Source organism: Orcinus orca, chromosome 9 (genome assembly GCF_937001465.1).
Source record: "Orcinus orca chromosome 9, mOrcOrc1.1, whole genome shotgun sequence".
NCBI classification, from domain to species: domain Eukaryota; kingdom Metazoa; phylum Chordata; class Mammalia; order Artiodactyla; family Delphinidae; genus Orcinus; species Orcinus orca.
The window spans coordinates 68,695,960-68,710,884 of NC_064567.1; the positions used below are offsets into that span (position 1 = coordinate 68,695,960).

At 35.9% G+C, this 14,925-nt stretch overlaps 1 protein-coding gene across 2 annotated transcripts in view; it reads right to left on the reverse strand.

The window, feature by feature from the left end:
• The window catches only part of CRPPA (CDP-L-ribitol pyrophosphorylase A), a 352,865-nt gene that overhangs the window by 181,649 nt on the left and 156,291 nt on the right, over window positions 1-14,925 (reverse strand). For both annotated transcript variants that reach the window (XM_049714562.1, XM_004263477.3), the window contains exons 7-8: window positions 13,080-13,154; window positions 12,536-12,628 (exon numbers count right to left, since the gene is read on the reverse strand). In XM_049714562.1, the coding sequence (XP_049570519.1) occupies window positions 12,536-12,628; window positions 13,080-13,154 (168 nt within the window). The remainder of the gene's footprint in view (window positions 1-12,535; window positions 12,629-13,079; window positions 13,155-14,925) is intronic.

Sequence of the window (14,925 nt, forward strand, 5' to 3'; positions counted from 1 at the left end):
GCATTGGGGCAAACCACTACAAAAGTCCATTATAACACTTTGAATTTCTAAGAATAACTGATTCTGTTTTAATGTACCTACACTTGTAAGTGAAAATGTCAAGGCAAATTCAAGTCAATAAACATGTCTGAATGCCTACACAAGCTGTCTTGAAAAAGGGGAAAAGACTCTGAGCACACGAATGTAAAGGAAGGATTCCAAGACAAAATATTGTCACTCATACTTTAAGGATAATAGGAGTCAAGCAAGCAAGCACTAGAAGAATGGAGTCTCAGGTAGAAAAACTCACCAGAGTAAACACAGATGTGTCAGGTAACACAGTACATGTGCAGAACTATAGTGGTTCAGTATTACCAGAGGGCAAATTGCTCAGTGAAGAAAGAAGAATAAGGATGATAAAATTAAGCAAGAGCCAGAACAGCCCAAGGCTTTATGATCTGACTGAGCTTTGTCCAGGAGGGGATGAGGAATGTCTAGAAGGTTTAAATAATGACAGGGTTCAGGGCAGGCCACCCCCAAATATACCACTTTGACATACTGATTGTTTTGAATTAAAGTTACTTGAGAAACAGTGGGTACAAGGACACTCTGAGCCTCCTTTATGTCCCACCGAGAGCAGGAAATAAGTTTCCATGTGGAAGCCACCCTCCCTGTACCAGGAGGTAAACAGACATTCTTATGGCCAGAGACAGGGAATTCAGGGCCGAGAAGTCTGTGTAAACACACTCTGCTTAGTTTCTTCACTAATTAGTACTGAAGCCTAAGTTTCTTTGTCTAAAAGGGTATATCAACAGGCTGCTTTGATTACTCTTGGGTACCTTTGCACATACAAAATTAATTTTTTTTTTCTCCTGTTAATCTGCCTTGTATCAATTATTAGACCAGCCAAAAGAACTTAGAGGGGTAGAGGAAAATTTTTCCCTTCCTGACAATGAAAGTAACATAGTAGATTTGCAATTAGCAAAACCTGTTATAGTGGCTGTGCTGAGGTCAAAACTGAAAACAAAAGAGACACTTTTGGGAGGGACGGTTCTTGTAAGGAAGAAGATGATTACAAACTTTTTAAACTTCATGCACTTAAACATTCCTGTCAAAACATAGGAATAATGAAAATCGGATGTAAAAATGTAGGAATTGGCACACAAGCAATACTTTAAATCATGAGACTGATGACCCAGAGAGTATACGTCTATTAAAGAATGTCTAACAGATATCTTAGTGAAGGTACTAAGTAACTGTGGCAAATAGATCATTTCGGATTGACAATTTAAGCCAAAGTTCGAGAACCTATGGCCCATGAGTCAATCCAGCCTCCTGCCTGTTTTCTGTGAATGAAGTTTTATAGAAACACAGCCACACACGTTCTTTGACATCTTGTCTATGGCTGCTTTTGCACTATAGCAGAGTGGAATAGTTGCAACCAAGACCATGGTCGATGAAGTCTAAAGTATGCATTATCTGGCCCTCTACAAGAACAATTTGACACCCCTAATATAAAAAATTTATCTCAGATCCAGGGAGAGAAAACGGCCTCAATTATCTCTTGTAAAATGAGAGCATTCTACTAAACGATTTTTCAGACTCTTTTCTTCAACAATCTATTGTTACTTGAAAAGGGCAAGTATTGACATCCCTCATCAATGTCATGTGATAAAGTGAAATGAGCACAGCACTTATTCTTGAACTGAGGATAACAGCATCTATGATAATCAACTCTTAGGATTGCTCTGAGGATTAAATAGGATTATTTACTTTAAAAGAAAAGGATAGTGACTCATTATGTCAAACATTCAATGAATGTCTGTTATTACTAACATTAACATAATTATACTAATAATGTGCATTAGCAGGCCACATTTGGGGTTGGGGTGGGGTTGAGAATTATAAATGTCGTGAGAGCTGCATTTCTTACAAATGGGAAGAACAAGAAACAGAAGATCAGTTATATTTTCATTGGTTGAGCAAAAATCCTAGAACTCAGTTATTACCATAAACACATTGAATTTTTTCAGAAGACATTTATAGTTCTTTCTCAAATGATCTAGAAATGGGTATAATACTCAGAGTACTCAGAAGAGACAGGCAGACTTAACAGTCCTGTCATTCCCAAATAAGAATTTTCCACTACTGACACTAGGATTATCTTGGCAACACCTGTTGCATTCTACCTTAGCAGGTACCAGTGAATAAAGTATCCCAGCATTTGAGTAGAATAAGTATAAACTTCAAAATCCCATAAAATAAAACCTGTGGTGCCTGGAAAACTGAATCATGCTATACTTTTCAAAAGTGCCACGTATAAACTTATGGCAAGTAGGGCTCAAGCCAAAGGATGTTTGGAACAAGAAGCTTTTTGCACTAATTCCATCACCTTTCCATTCTTTCAATAGAAGAAAGTTGAGTTTCCACAAAACTGCCTAAGTAATCTATTTTTAGGTAGCTATAGATTTTTATCCTAAGGGAATAGTGCTTAGGCTTGGAATATTCTTACCATCTTCCTGTCTGCTAATGACTCAAACCATGGACAAGATTTGTTTTACTGTTTTTGTGTTTTCTCAGAATGTGTAGCATTAGTACAGAGAAAATTTCGTAAAAATCATGATCCATCATACAAACACTATATAACTTGGCAAAAGCATTATAATATGAAAGGTATTTTAAATTGTGCTTATACCTGGAATTCTATTAAAATTCAATTATTAAGGAGGCCTTGGAGGCATGTAACTTGCCTTTCCAAGCATAGGTTTTAGGATAAAAACTTCTGTTCAAACACACACACACATAAAACACCAACACACAAACGCCTAGAAAGCTTTTGGATATGAGTGAAACCTTTCTAATTATTTCTGCCAACAAGTTCACGATAATCATCTGCCTATTCAGCTTTCAGAAACAAACCATAAAGATCCTTCTCTAATGTTGCTTATTTTCCTATTATGCACCCAATTTCACAAAACATAAAATCAGAGATTATGCTTCCTCTCTTATTAAATGAAGCACGAAATCTTGGTACTTCTATCTCTTAAATATATCTTGGTTCTAGCCATTTCTGCACATTCACTATAAAACTACCCTAGTCCTAGCCACCACCATTATTTCTTAGACTACTGCAATAGCCTCTAAACGAAATCAAATGCATCAAGGAATCCCTCTGGATCACTTTAGTCCATTCTCTGTGTTGCATCCAGAATGATGTGTAAAATGCAAAGCTGATCACATCAATTTCTACTGTGCAGTACTCCTTTATAGAGTTCAAACTTCGAAGGCCCACCTTGACCTAGACCTGTGCAGTTCTCACCTTAACTCTCCCCAATGTGTAATTCGTTCTCTCTGTTTCAGATACACTGGCTCTTTCCAGTTCTAACCATCCTATGTGCTACTCTTTCCAAATAGAAATGCTATTCCTCTTACTCCTCATAGACTCAGACCCCACTCAGCCTTCCAAATTTCAGCTTTCTCCCTTATACTTAAGAAGATCTATCCTGATATTTTAATTCCAGGCTAAATTGCCCCTTTCTCAAACAGACCTAATTACAGTTCTTACCTTAGGGTGGTGGAAAGAAGGGACAGATAGTGACCAGAGTCCTGTGACCTCCCAACCACTGCGTCACTTCTCGTCTTTTAATTAAGCTCATATTATTAAGGATCTTCATTTACAAAAACAAAATTAGCTAAATAAAATTATTTCCTTACTTCAGATCAAGATATGAAAATCTGGAAAATTAGCACATATGGAAATGCCTCGTTCTTCTAAAGTAAGATGTACTTTAAAAATGTATTACATTATGAAATAGGCTACATGTATGTCAAAATACCTGACACACAGATGTTCAGTAAATGCTATATGAATTTATATTAAGCAATTAATTAGATAATGAAGAGACTAGGATAGTTCCCTGTAAAGTGCTAACTAGACAGCACCTAAAGTAAGTTTAAGATGAATTAGTAAGAAACAGCATTGGTGTGAGTTTTAATGATTAATAAATCATTTTCAGAAGGCAGGACCTGGCTACACATGGAAGGATAGATTTCTTGGGAGATGGGAGAAAAATTAATCTTGCAACTGTTGTTAGAGAGAAAAAAAGGGATAAATGCAAAAAGGGAAGAGCTAGACTTAACGCAATAAAACCCAGCCTATGAAAGAGGAGGATAAATAAGAAAGAGGTAAACACAAGAGAAACCATTTTAAAAATCCCATGAGTCTTGTGATAAGGATTAAAGTACAGAAAGGTGTCAAAAATTGCTCAAAAAAGGAATATCGTACCACCTGATTCATATTGAACATGACTGTAATCATCTAAATTGCTCTACTATATCTTTATGTAAAAGGCATCCGTCGTGGATCATATAAAAGTAAAAAGACATCACAAAGTTTTGTAGTATAGATAATATTTTTAGAAAGAGAAGCTACTTAGATGCAATCAAAAACATCCTGCTCTTTTAATTCTGACCTAAAGTTCAGAGACAGGAAATAACTTGACAAGGTTAGCAGGTGTGTTACTTGCACACACCTAGTACCTATACCTTGAATCCCACTCCAGGTTCACATCCTTACCTTGCCAAAGATCTCCTAAAACGTTAAATAGCCAATTCTTTCTATTCAACACCTCCTTTACAAAAATAGAATTTTGTTTTCTCCGTGAAGTAAAATCCTTTTAGATATTATAAACAAAGTCAGGCTTAGCTATTTTCATATTAAAATATATATTTCTAATAAATTACAGAAGTATAACATGTAATTTTAAAATAATAAACGGTACTGAAAATATATTTAGTCCCATCTTTGTAAAGAAATAGCATGACATAATTAAGCTAAGGGCCATTTCCACTGTTTAAAACAGAATCCAGTGCACAAAAAAAATCTAATAAAGGAAATCCCGACATAATTTTTAAAAACGGAATGACCAAGCCAATTGTTTATTTCCTTTTCTAGGGCTAAAATTCATGTAAGCCACTTAACAAAGGAGGCTATTTTCATTTATTTTGCCTCCTATTCATTTCATGTTAAATTTTATAAACTGATTTGCTAGGACAGCACTGGCAAATAAATTCACAAACAACTTTGTTCATCTGACCAAGTTTAGTAAACTACTTAAAATAGAAAATTAGTGATTCCAAACTCCATGCTTAATCAAGAAAAAAAAATTATTCTGAAAACAGAGAAAAAGTTCTCTGGAATTCATTCTATTTGTACACCCATTAGAACATCATTCTATCTGAAAATAAATAACCTTTATTCATTAAAAGAAAGACTACCAGAAGGTATGTCCTATGAGAATCAGTTCTTTACACATCATCAGTTACATGTCCATCACAATTAATCTTAGGGAATTTCTATATCCCACAACACCAACTTTCTAGTAACCATTTAGCCAGAAGCAAAGATCTCCTAAAACTTAAAAAAGCAGTCAATTCTTTCTACTCAACACCTCCTACAAGAATGACTTCATCATTCCTCATCTTTGTGTTAGATATGAATCCCTTAGTGACTGAAAGGGCAAAAAGGTTCCAAAGGTATTTTAAACCAATATTTACTTAGATTTTATTACTGATTTAGGCAGGAAATACCTGAGACTTACTATATGAGAAGAAAACAAATGAAAACATTTGTAGAATTCTGTGGAAGTGATTGCATTTCTGCCACTGAAGCTGTGTACAAACATGAAAGAGAGAACTTTAAAGTATCTTAAGTGATGACATCACAGACGTTTAACATATAATAAAGTTATAATTTTCTAAGGGAAAAATCAAGGTATCCATAAGGCTACAATAGCAACATGGTTGAGATAGGAATAGAAGAGGGAATGGGGCCTAATCCCTTGGTCATTCATTGGCTATTAAACACACACACACACACACACAAAATATCCATTCAAAAATAAATGTAAATAAACTAGGACCTGAAACATTCATAGTTGACCCTTGAACAATATGGGGGGTTGGGGCACCAACCCTTTGCACAGCTGAAAATCCACGCGTAACTTACGGTCAGCCCTCCGAATACACGATTCCTCCTCCATCCCACAGTTCCTCAGCATCTGTGGATTCAACCAACTAGGATCCTATAGTACTATGGTATTTACTACTAAAAAAATCTGCCTATAAGTGGACCTGCGCAGTTCAAACCAATATTGTTCTAAGGTAAACTGTGCCCCATAAAGAGTAAACCCAATATGGAAGCAGTAAGAATTATGATAGGAAGCGCTCTCTTTTTTGGTCTTATAAGAAATTTTGCCTTAAAAACGCACTTTCTTAGTCCAGTAGGAATAAGGTTAACAGAATGAAATGTATAGAACAAGAAGTTAAAGGGAAAAATACACATGCTGGGTTCTGTTAAGAAATTTAACAGGACCACAGATTTTTATAACTTAAGTTCAATAAAGGCTCAGTACCCTGTGAAGCTAAAGAAAGAAACCATTAGCACTTAAAAGAAGGAATCAATGTGTTTTTCCAATTGTCATTTGTTCTTTATTAGGAAGAAATTTTAAACACATATATATATGTATATGTGTATTTTTAATCTCTTTCCATCTTATTATTTAACACATTCATGAGAGCATAAGAGTAACAAGTGTATATGATAAACTGCACATTGGATTGATTCTGTTCCTGGCTCTGCCACTGGTGAGTGTGGAACCTTCTGGAAACAATTTACATCTCTGTGACAGTTTCCCCAGATGTGAATGTATCAAGTGTCAATTGATGGTGGTTTTCCATTTTTTTTATTTGCTGACATGTTCAAATATTAAACATTTTGAAGTATTTTAAAGATCATGTATTCTGATCTATTATGTCAATAAACTACTTTCCTGTAACTAGAACTAAATTAGGCACTTTTGAAGGTTTATTTATGTTTTTCAAAGCATTAAAATTCCATATGGGAATTTCTGTTTTTTGCTTAAGTAAATTCATGAAAAGATTCCTATCTCTCCTAAAGCACCAATAAAATTATTGTCTACATTGTCAGGGGAAATTAGAGCTCTTGGATAATTATCCAGATAATTACTGTAAAATTATTTTGCTGTGGAAAGTGATAAACTATTTTATCAAGTAAAATTAAAGAATCTGCTTCATTTCTCAGTTTTTAACTTCCACTTAAATTTGTGGTCAATTTCTTTCTGCTTTTAAAAATTAAACTTTTGGTGCCTATTATATGAATCAGCTATGCTCACTGAATAAGTAAGAATATACTGTCCATTATCTCATCTGATAGTAGTACTAAAGAATATTTTGTGGAAATCTTGCCAGATCCAAAAAAAGTAGAATCTCTATTTTATTTTCTGGACCTGGAAAGTATTTTTTGACAGTTTTACATTTGATTTTAGATAATCTTGGATGGAAAACAGCTACACTTAGCTTTGTCTTCTGAAAGTCTCCTCCATTACCAGGGAAAAAACACTTCTCTGATCATTAATTTCTAAGCAAAGACAACCTACGATTCAGACTCTTAACACTTTTGTGTCTTGTACAATTTAAATAGAAGCCTATGGGGTTTTTTTGGAGTGATTTTTGTATCAGAAACTTTATGAATTTACCTTTTACTATTCTAATAGATCTCAAATATTGTCTTTTCTAAATATTTGTTTATCATTACTTAAGTAGTGAACAAAAATATTTGTTTATCATTACTTAAGTAGTAAAAAAAACAAATAATAGAAAATAGAAAACTGAACATGTCCCATGTTGATAGTTATTGTATCAGATGATTCCAAAAGAGCTTTCAGATGACCCTCTTGCTGCAATCTGGAAAAGGTGCTAGCAGTACTATACACCCCCTGGTAACCACAAGAACGACAGGCTAACAAAAACTTCAGTCAACTCGGGATAAAAACTTAGCTCCTTGATAACTTACGTGATAGACTAAACAGCATCAAAAATCACATCTGAAAAGGATTCTTAAACATAATTCTTATACAACTTTACGAAAGAAAGCATTGGCCTTTAATGTTTATAAGGTTTTTCTTGTTAAAAAAACACAGAAAGTGATCTAAATTTTTAAAATTCCTTCATGCCAACCAGTTTCTAGTTTTAAAAAGGCTTTTTTTTTTCTTTCAAGTAGAGACTAGTCTAGTACAAGGTGTGATTGCTATCCAAATATGTGTTCCCAAAGGCTCACAGTTGAAAGATTGCATACAATAACAAACATCATCCTAAGCCACACAGATGCACTGAGAAACAGAATACTTAAACAGTGACCCCACCCAACTATCTCTCCTCACTTTAATGCTAGCACCTATTTTATCATCCGTCAGTCTCCAGCTGACTATGGAAATTTGGAAAGTTCTGATAACTCATTATAACTACAATTAAGTTATACCTACCAAAACAGAAGATTTTTTAAGTTGATCAAATTAACATTGATAAATTCCTTAAATCATATTCAACATCATCAAGAATTAAGAAGCAGGCAAAATGAGACTACTTAAAATACATAAAAAGAATATAAGAATGATGACCAAATAGATAGTCCAAAAAGGTATTTTGAACATAGTAATAAAGAATATTTCTTACAAAACTAAAAATAACCAAAAATATTTTCACAAAAATGACCAGTTGAAATGAAGCATGTCACAACATATTATCATATAAATGTCTACAAGATCATTCAAAAAAGTTTATTTTTGCAAACATAACCTAAATTTTAAAAATAGAAGATAAAATTATTTTAATAAATATCTTAGTTCTTCTAAAATAAAATCCCAATTATTTGTCCTACTTCTCATGCTAAAATTTTGTTCCTTTCTCTACATGGATCTTAGAGCAGTAGCCTCTACCTATGCCAGTTTATCTTAGATAACAAAAACCTCCTGCATTAAGTATTTCCTAACCCATTTTGCTTTCATAAAATCCAGGGAGAAGTTGATCTCTGATCTTTGAACAACCAAGAATCCTACAGAACCCGAACTAAAACCTAAGTATCCTAAATACCTAGAACCCAGCACCATTAACTGTCCATTCCTTTAGCAGTTAGCTCCCTCCAAGGTGTAAACACTCCAGAATGAACTTGAAAGTCACACGTACCTTCTGAATGACTACTGAATGACAGCTAACCAGGGTATTCCAAAATATTTTTCTGTATCTACATAAGAATATAATAGAAGAGATATGTGGGCTTCATCAATACTGTAGTCCTGACATTAATTTTTTAGCACTGAGAACATGATCTAATGTTTTCGTCAAACAAACGCCCCAGCTAAACTGACTTTCAGTCCCATTTCTTCTGAATATTTGTCCTTGTACAGTAAAACATGACGACACTGCAAATGAGGGCCTTAACTAAATACCCTCTGAGTTGAAAAAACCCTCACAAACACCTACTCAACCACAATTTTCCTTTTCATCTGACTGATTACTACCAAGCCTTCCTCTCTTCAGATGGACTGAAAATCAAAGTTGATAAACCATGGCATAGGAAAAAGGACCACTGTACTACATGTCAGCCAAGAAAAAATAGGCCTGTGAACATTTACAATACATGCATTCAATGACTATTGAATCACATAATCCCCAAATAAAAATGGAGATACTTTCCTATGACTCGGATGTCACTTTGGATTTATTTTCTGATGAATAAAATCTACCTGTTGAGGGAAGCAAATGAACAGACTCTTCTCAGAGTTTAAAAGTGCTTTAAAAAGGCTTATTAAAAAAAAAAAAAAAATCCCCCACAGTAGGGTCCTTTTTGTCTTGGCTTAATCTTCTAGAGAATAATTCAGAGAGAAGCAAAGTAAACACACCATAGCCTCAGAGCTATCTGATTCACATAATATCTTTTCAATTACATATATATGTATATATGTCTGCATATGTATTCATACTTTCATATCCATACACTATATGTGTATGCATTGTTCCCACTTAACTAATGTAAAAATTGTGTCCCCAGATATCTAGACTCAACTTTAAGTCTTTTATTCTACACTATATTTTCCACACAACTATTTATTTGGGGAATATTTGAATGATTCTGCCAAATTTTAAGTCACAGGGAAACTGAAATGGTCTTTTGGCAATTTGGGGGTAAAGTAGCATCACAAGGAAAAAAAAGATGAAGGCTTTACACAATCATTTACAGGACAATTAAAAAATCCAGAGACAATTTACTTGACTCTCAATCCAACAAGGCAGTATTCTTTACCTTTCCAGTGATTTGTTCCACCCCAAGGATACAGATTCCAGATATGTTCTAGAGACATTTTCCTATTAAGTTTAATAATAACCCTAATAATCACCACACTGATTCTACCTATGTAATGGGAAAATAACAGGTAGACAAGTATTAACTATAGAGTGACAACTCTCCAGTTTAAAGTGAACATTTTACAGTTTTTATAGCATACTGACTTAGCATATACTGACTTATAATAATACTCTTCTAAAACTAGTTCTCTTAGACATTTCCTTCCTAACTAGAGGATTGTCCATCTTTTCCCTTAGTTTAATACAGAACACTAGGTAGCCAAAAAAAAGAATGAAAATCTGGCATTTACTACGATATGTGAAATGGAACTCTACAGGAGTCAACAGAAAACTAAATGCAAATATTTATGGAAGCAATGCAAAGGACTGAACTTGAGATACAATAGTAACAATAAACTACAAGAACTAACAGTTTAAAAATGCTGTGTGTGCGTATGTATTTGGTGAAGAGAAGCAGAGGAAAGGGGTAGAAGGAAAATTCATTGATGACACAGATTCCCACCTGCATGCCTGCCACAACTATACTGCCACTAAGAGAAGTCAACTGATGGGGAATGTGCTTCTGGGAGAGATCTGACATGCTAGATGTGAGAAGATAGTCAAGTACTCAAATGGAAGTACCTGATAAAATGCTGAACAATGTAGGACTGAAGCTCAGGAATCAGATTAGAGCAGCATCAGTGAGCTTTGGTTCGTCTCATCCAAATTGGAAAGAGCAGGAGCTAGACTATTAAATGAAACTAACATTGCACGGCCGCCAAGGGCCCAGCACTATAATATCAACTACATTTTACATTCAATCATTTTAATCCTGACAGTGATTTAAGAAGTAGGGCTACTAGCCTCATTTCTAAAAGGAGGAAAGCAAGCCTCAGAAAAGTTAAGTAACTTGACCAAGGAACCAAGGTATTCTGAATTCAAAGCCTTTGCTCTCTTTACAGCACTCTTCTGCCTCTTCAGAAGAATATCTAGGGACATGGTGTGAATGAGATTTCTAAGAAAGTTAATGTGGAGCGATGAATAGGGAGCCAAACAGAACTCTGAATTTATCTCCAACCTATGGAGACTTAGAGCCCTTCAGCATTCGGAACATTTCATGCTGTTCCTAAAAATATCAATGAAAACATCTATATTTCTGTTAAAATCATTCACATGAGGAATCTGGGTTTCCATGACCAGCAGCACTCATGGAACTCATCTCTAGGGCATAAAATCAAATACAATAGGCAGGTGAAATCATCAAACTTCCCCCAATTGCTAATCTGTTTCTACTTGCATGGCTCAGTCTAGAGCTACTTATTTTTAGTGCAAATTTTCTTTATTCTGTATTAATAATCTCACCTAACAAGAATTTAATTCCCACACTATGGCACAGGCCTGAGCTTTATGAATTCAACAATTGCTAAGCAATTGTTTTGAGAATTTCATGTTTGGAACGCCTTCCCACAGCAAAATGCTGCTGACAACAGATTCTTCTCAGCTAGTTTGTCAGTCCTGGGCTCTGGTTTTGTTACTTCCTGGTCTTGCCCTCTGAAATACCCCTCTGCTGCACAGTTAAAAAGGCCAATCAAGTGAATTCTGTACTAAACATACATTTTTAGGCTTTCACAGAAAAGATCTCTCCGAAACTTTCATGGGCCATTTTTCTAGGACTTCTCTTTTATCTGTTGCTCATTCTACTTTTTTTTTTTTTTTTTTTTTTGTGGTACGCGGGCCTCTCACTGCTGTGGTCTCTCCCGTTGCAGAGCACAGGCTCTGGACGCGCAGGCTCAGCGGCCATGGCTCACGGGCCTAGCCGCTCCACAGCATGTGGGATCCTCCCGGACCGGGGCACGAACCTGTGTCCCCTGCATCGGCAGGCAGACTCTCAACCACTGCGCCACCAGGGAAGTCCGCTCATTCTACTTTTGCTGTCCATGGAACAGAGAAGATGAAACAACCTAAGAGTATTTTCTTCCATCTGATTTGTGCCCCTCAGTTTTTTAACTTTGGGATTTCTTCTCTAATGGCATTCTGGTAGTACACTAAAATAAAGCTCTTTTACATTATCCAAACAACAAGTCAACTCAGCAATAACCTCTGAAATTCTAATGAAGGAAAAGACATGCAATTTTTACTAGGGTGAAAACCTATCAGTTCAACCAAATAACTGAAACAATAAGGACCTGCAGTCAGATTACTCAAAGCAAGAAAGTGCGTTCAAGAACCCACCGAGAAGAGTTTTTTCGTTTGGGTTTAGATGGATTTCTTCAGTTGGATGAAATTTTGTTAAAAAGAAAAGTTGAATTTCAAGGAACAAAGCCTAAGTTTGAAAAGTCTGCATTAATTCACTTACCGAAATAACAACAACAGGATATAAAATGGAAAGATTACTCTCTTCAAGCATATTCAGTAATTTCTGGGTTTCTTCAAAATCAGAGGTCATAACCTGAAAGACCAGAAAAATAAAAGTTCTTAAGTGACTTAGTTCATTCAAGTAGAAAAATGGAGAGCTTTTAAACATTTAAACATTCAAAATATCTATCAAGCTTAATTTTAAATTTTCAAACAATGTTAAAGGATACCCATAAGATTATAGCTATTAAAATTTTTTTAATTCATTAATTCAAACCTATCTTATCTACTTTTTACCAGAAATTTGAAAATACCGTTTAAAGAAATATCACCCTCTTCTCATTACGTGAACTAGGTTGTTAGAAAATGTTATTTCCCTATTTCAAAAGACAAAAATAACATTTCTAAATACATATTGAATAACACAACTCACCTATCAAAATCTTAAATTCAAATACTTAAGAAACAAGAAAACTAACTACTTGTCAAACACTACATTTATACAAATCCTCAAGTGCTTTCAATCATTTGTATTAACTACTTACATTCACACAAACAAAATTGTAGCATTGCTCTAAGATGATTTGCTGAAGATCTCTGCCAGATGTGACTTTTACATGCTAGGAGAAAAAATTAGAGGAAAAAAAGAGTTTACAAACTAGATAGAAAGACCAAACATGAGCATAAACAACTTTATGAGCACAAAATTTCTACAGGCACATAACACCAAGGACCATGCATAAGAGCAAAATAATTCAGACTGAAGTTTATGAGGCTACCAAAAAAGCCCACTTGAAGTAGTCCCAAAATAATTAACATTATTGTAGCAAATAAGGATATAGGAAATTGTTTTCGATAAAAAAATGTTGAAAAGCCTCAAGATATATTCAGGAATAGGCAAATAGTCTGGTTTTTCTTATACAAAAAATATACAGTAGAAAATATTTGAATAAAATTTAAAAATTGGTTAGACAAGAATTTTTAGAGAATTCTGGAAGCATGTTAAATACTACAGTTACAAAGAATACATTTAACTAAATATGGAATGACTAGAAACAGGGAAAGCAACAAGAGATTACCATCATAGGCCTTCTTCTGAGGGTCCAGATCAAGATAGCAGAGTAGGAAGATCCTGAGCTCACCCCTCCCATGAAACACCAAAACTACAACTACATATAGAATGACTATCTCTGAGAATGACTTGAAGATTAGCAGAACAGACTTTCTACAACCAATGCTATAAAGAAAAGGCCACATCAAGGCAGGAAGGACGGGCAGAGGGGCAGACATGCAGTCTAATCAGAACCCCCACCCCCAGTGCAGCTGTCCATAAGCAGGAGGGATATCGCAACCGTGAAGGTTCCCCCTGAGGAGCTAGGAGTCTGAGCCCCATGTTGGACTCCCCATCCCGAGGGGCCTGCACCAGGAAGATGAGCCCCCATAACACCTGCCTTTGAAAACCAGTGGGGCGCACATCCGGGAGAGGTAGAGGGCTGTGAGAAATCAAGATACTGCTCGTGAAAGGCTCAAACACAAACTCACTCAGAGGCCCAGCACAGAGGCAGAGCCTTGAAAAGAGCCTAGGTGTTACCAAAGGAAATTTACTGACTAATTCAGGGCTTGTGCTGGAGGGGCAGAAGTCTGGTAGAACTCTCTCCAGGGACAGAAGCAGTGGCAGGCAACATTTTTTTTTTCAAACTCTTCTACCTCCTAGGCCATTGCCATTTCTGCCACTGTTCATCAACCTAGTTAACCCATGTGCCCCACCCCAGTATTCCCCTGAGGAACAGCCCTCCTCAACCCACCCAACCTGGCTAGCTTCTCCAAAGTACCTGCTGCCCCACCCCACCCAGTGGCTGGCCTCAGTCAGCACCAGCACCCCTCCAAAGTGGCCCCTGCTCTCAGAAGCCAGCCCCACACATCAGCAGGCCAGGAGCAGTTGTGGCCAGACCTCTCAGCCAGCCAGGCCAAGAACCAGCACACCGTTTCAGCATGCCTGCCACAACTGTGGCCCAACCACAACAGGAGGGCACAATGACCAGGGGAGACTGCACCATCAGGCCCCACAGGACACCATTTATATAAGGTCACTCTTTCAAAACCAGGAGACGTAGCTGATATACCTAATACACAGAAACAGAGTTAGGTAAAATGAGGAAACAAAAGACTATCTTCCAAATGAAAGTTGGCAAAACTTCAAAAAAAGAACTCAACAAAATGAAAATGAACAGTTCTATCAGATAAAGAGTTCAAATTAACAGTAATAAATAAGCTCACTGAATGGAGAGAAGTATGTGAACTCAGTGAGAACTTAAAAAGAAAATATAAAAATGAGCCAATCAGAGCTGAAGAATACAATAACTATAATGAAAAATACACTAGAGGGAATCA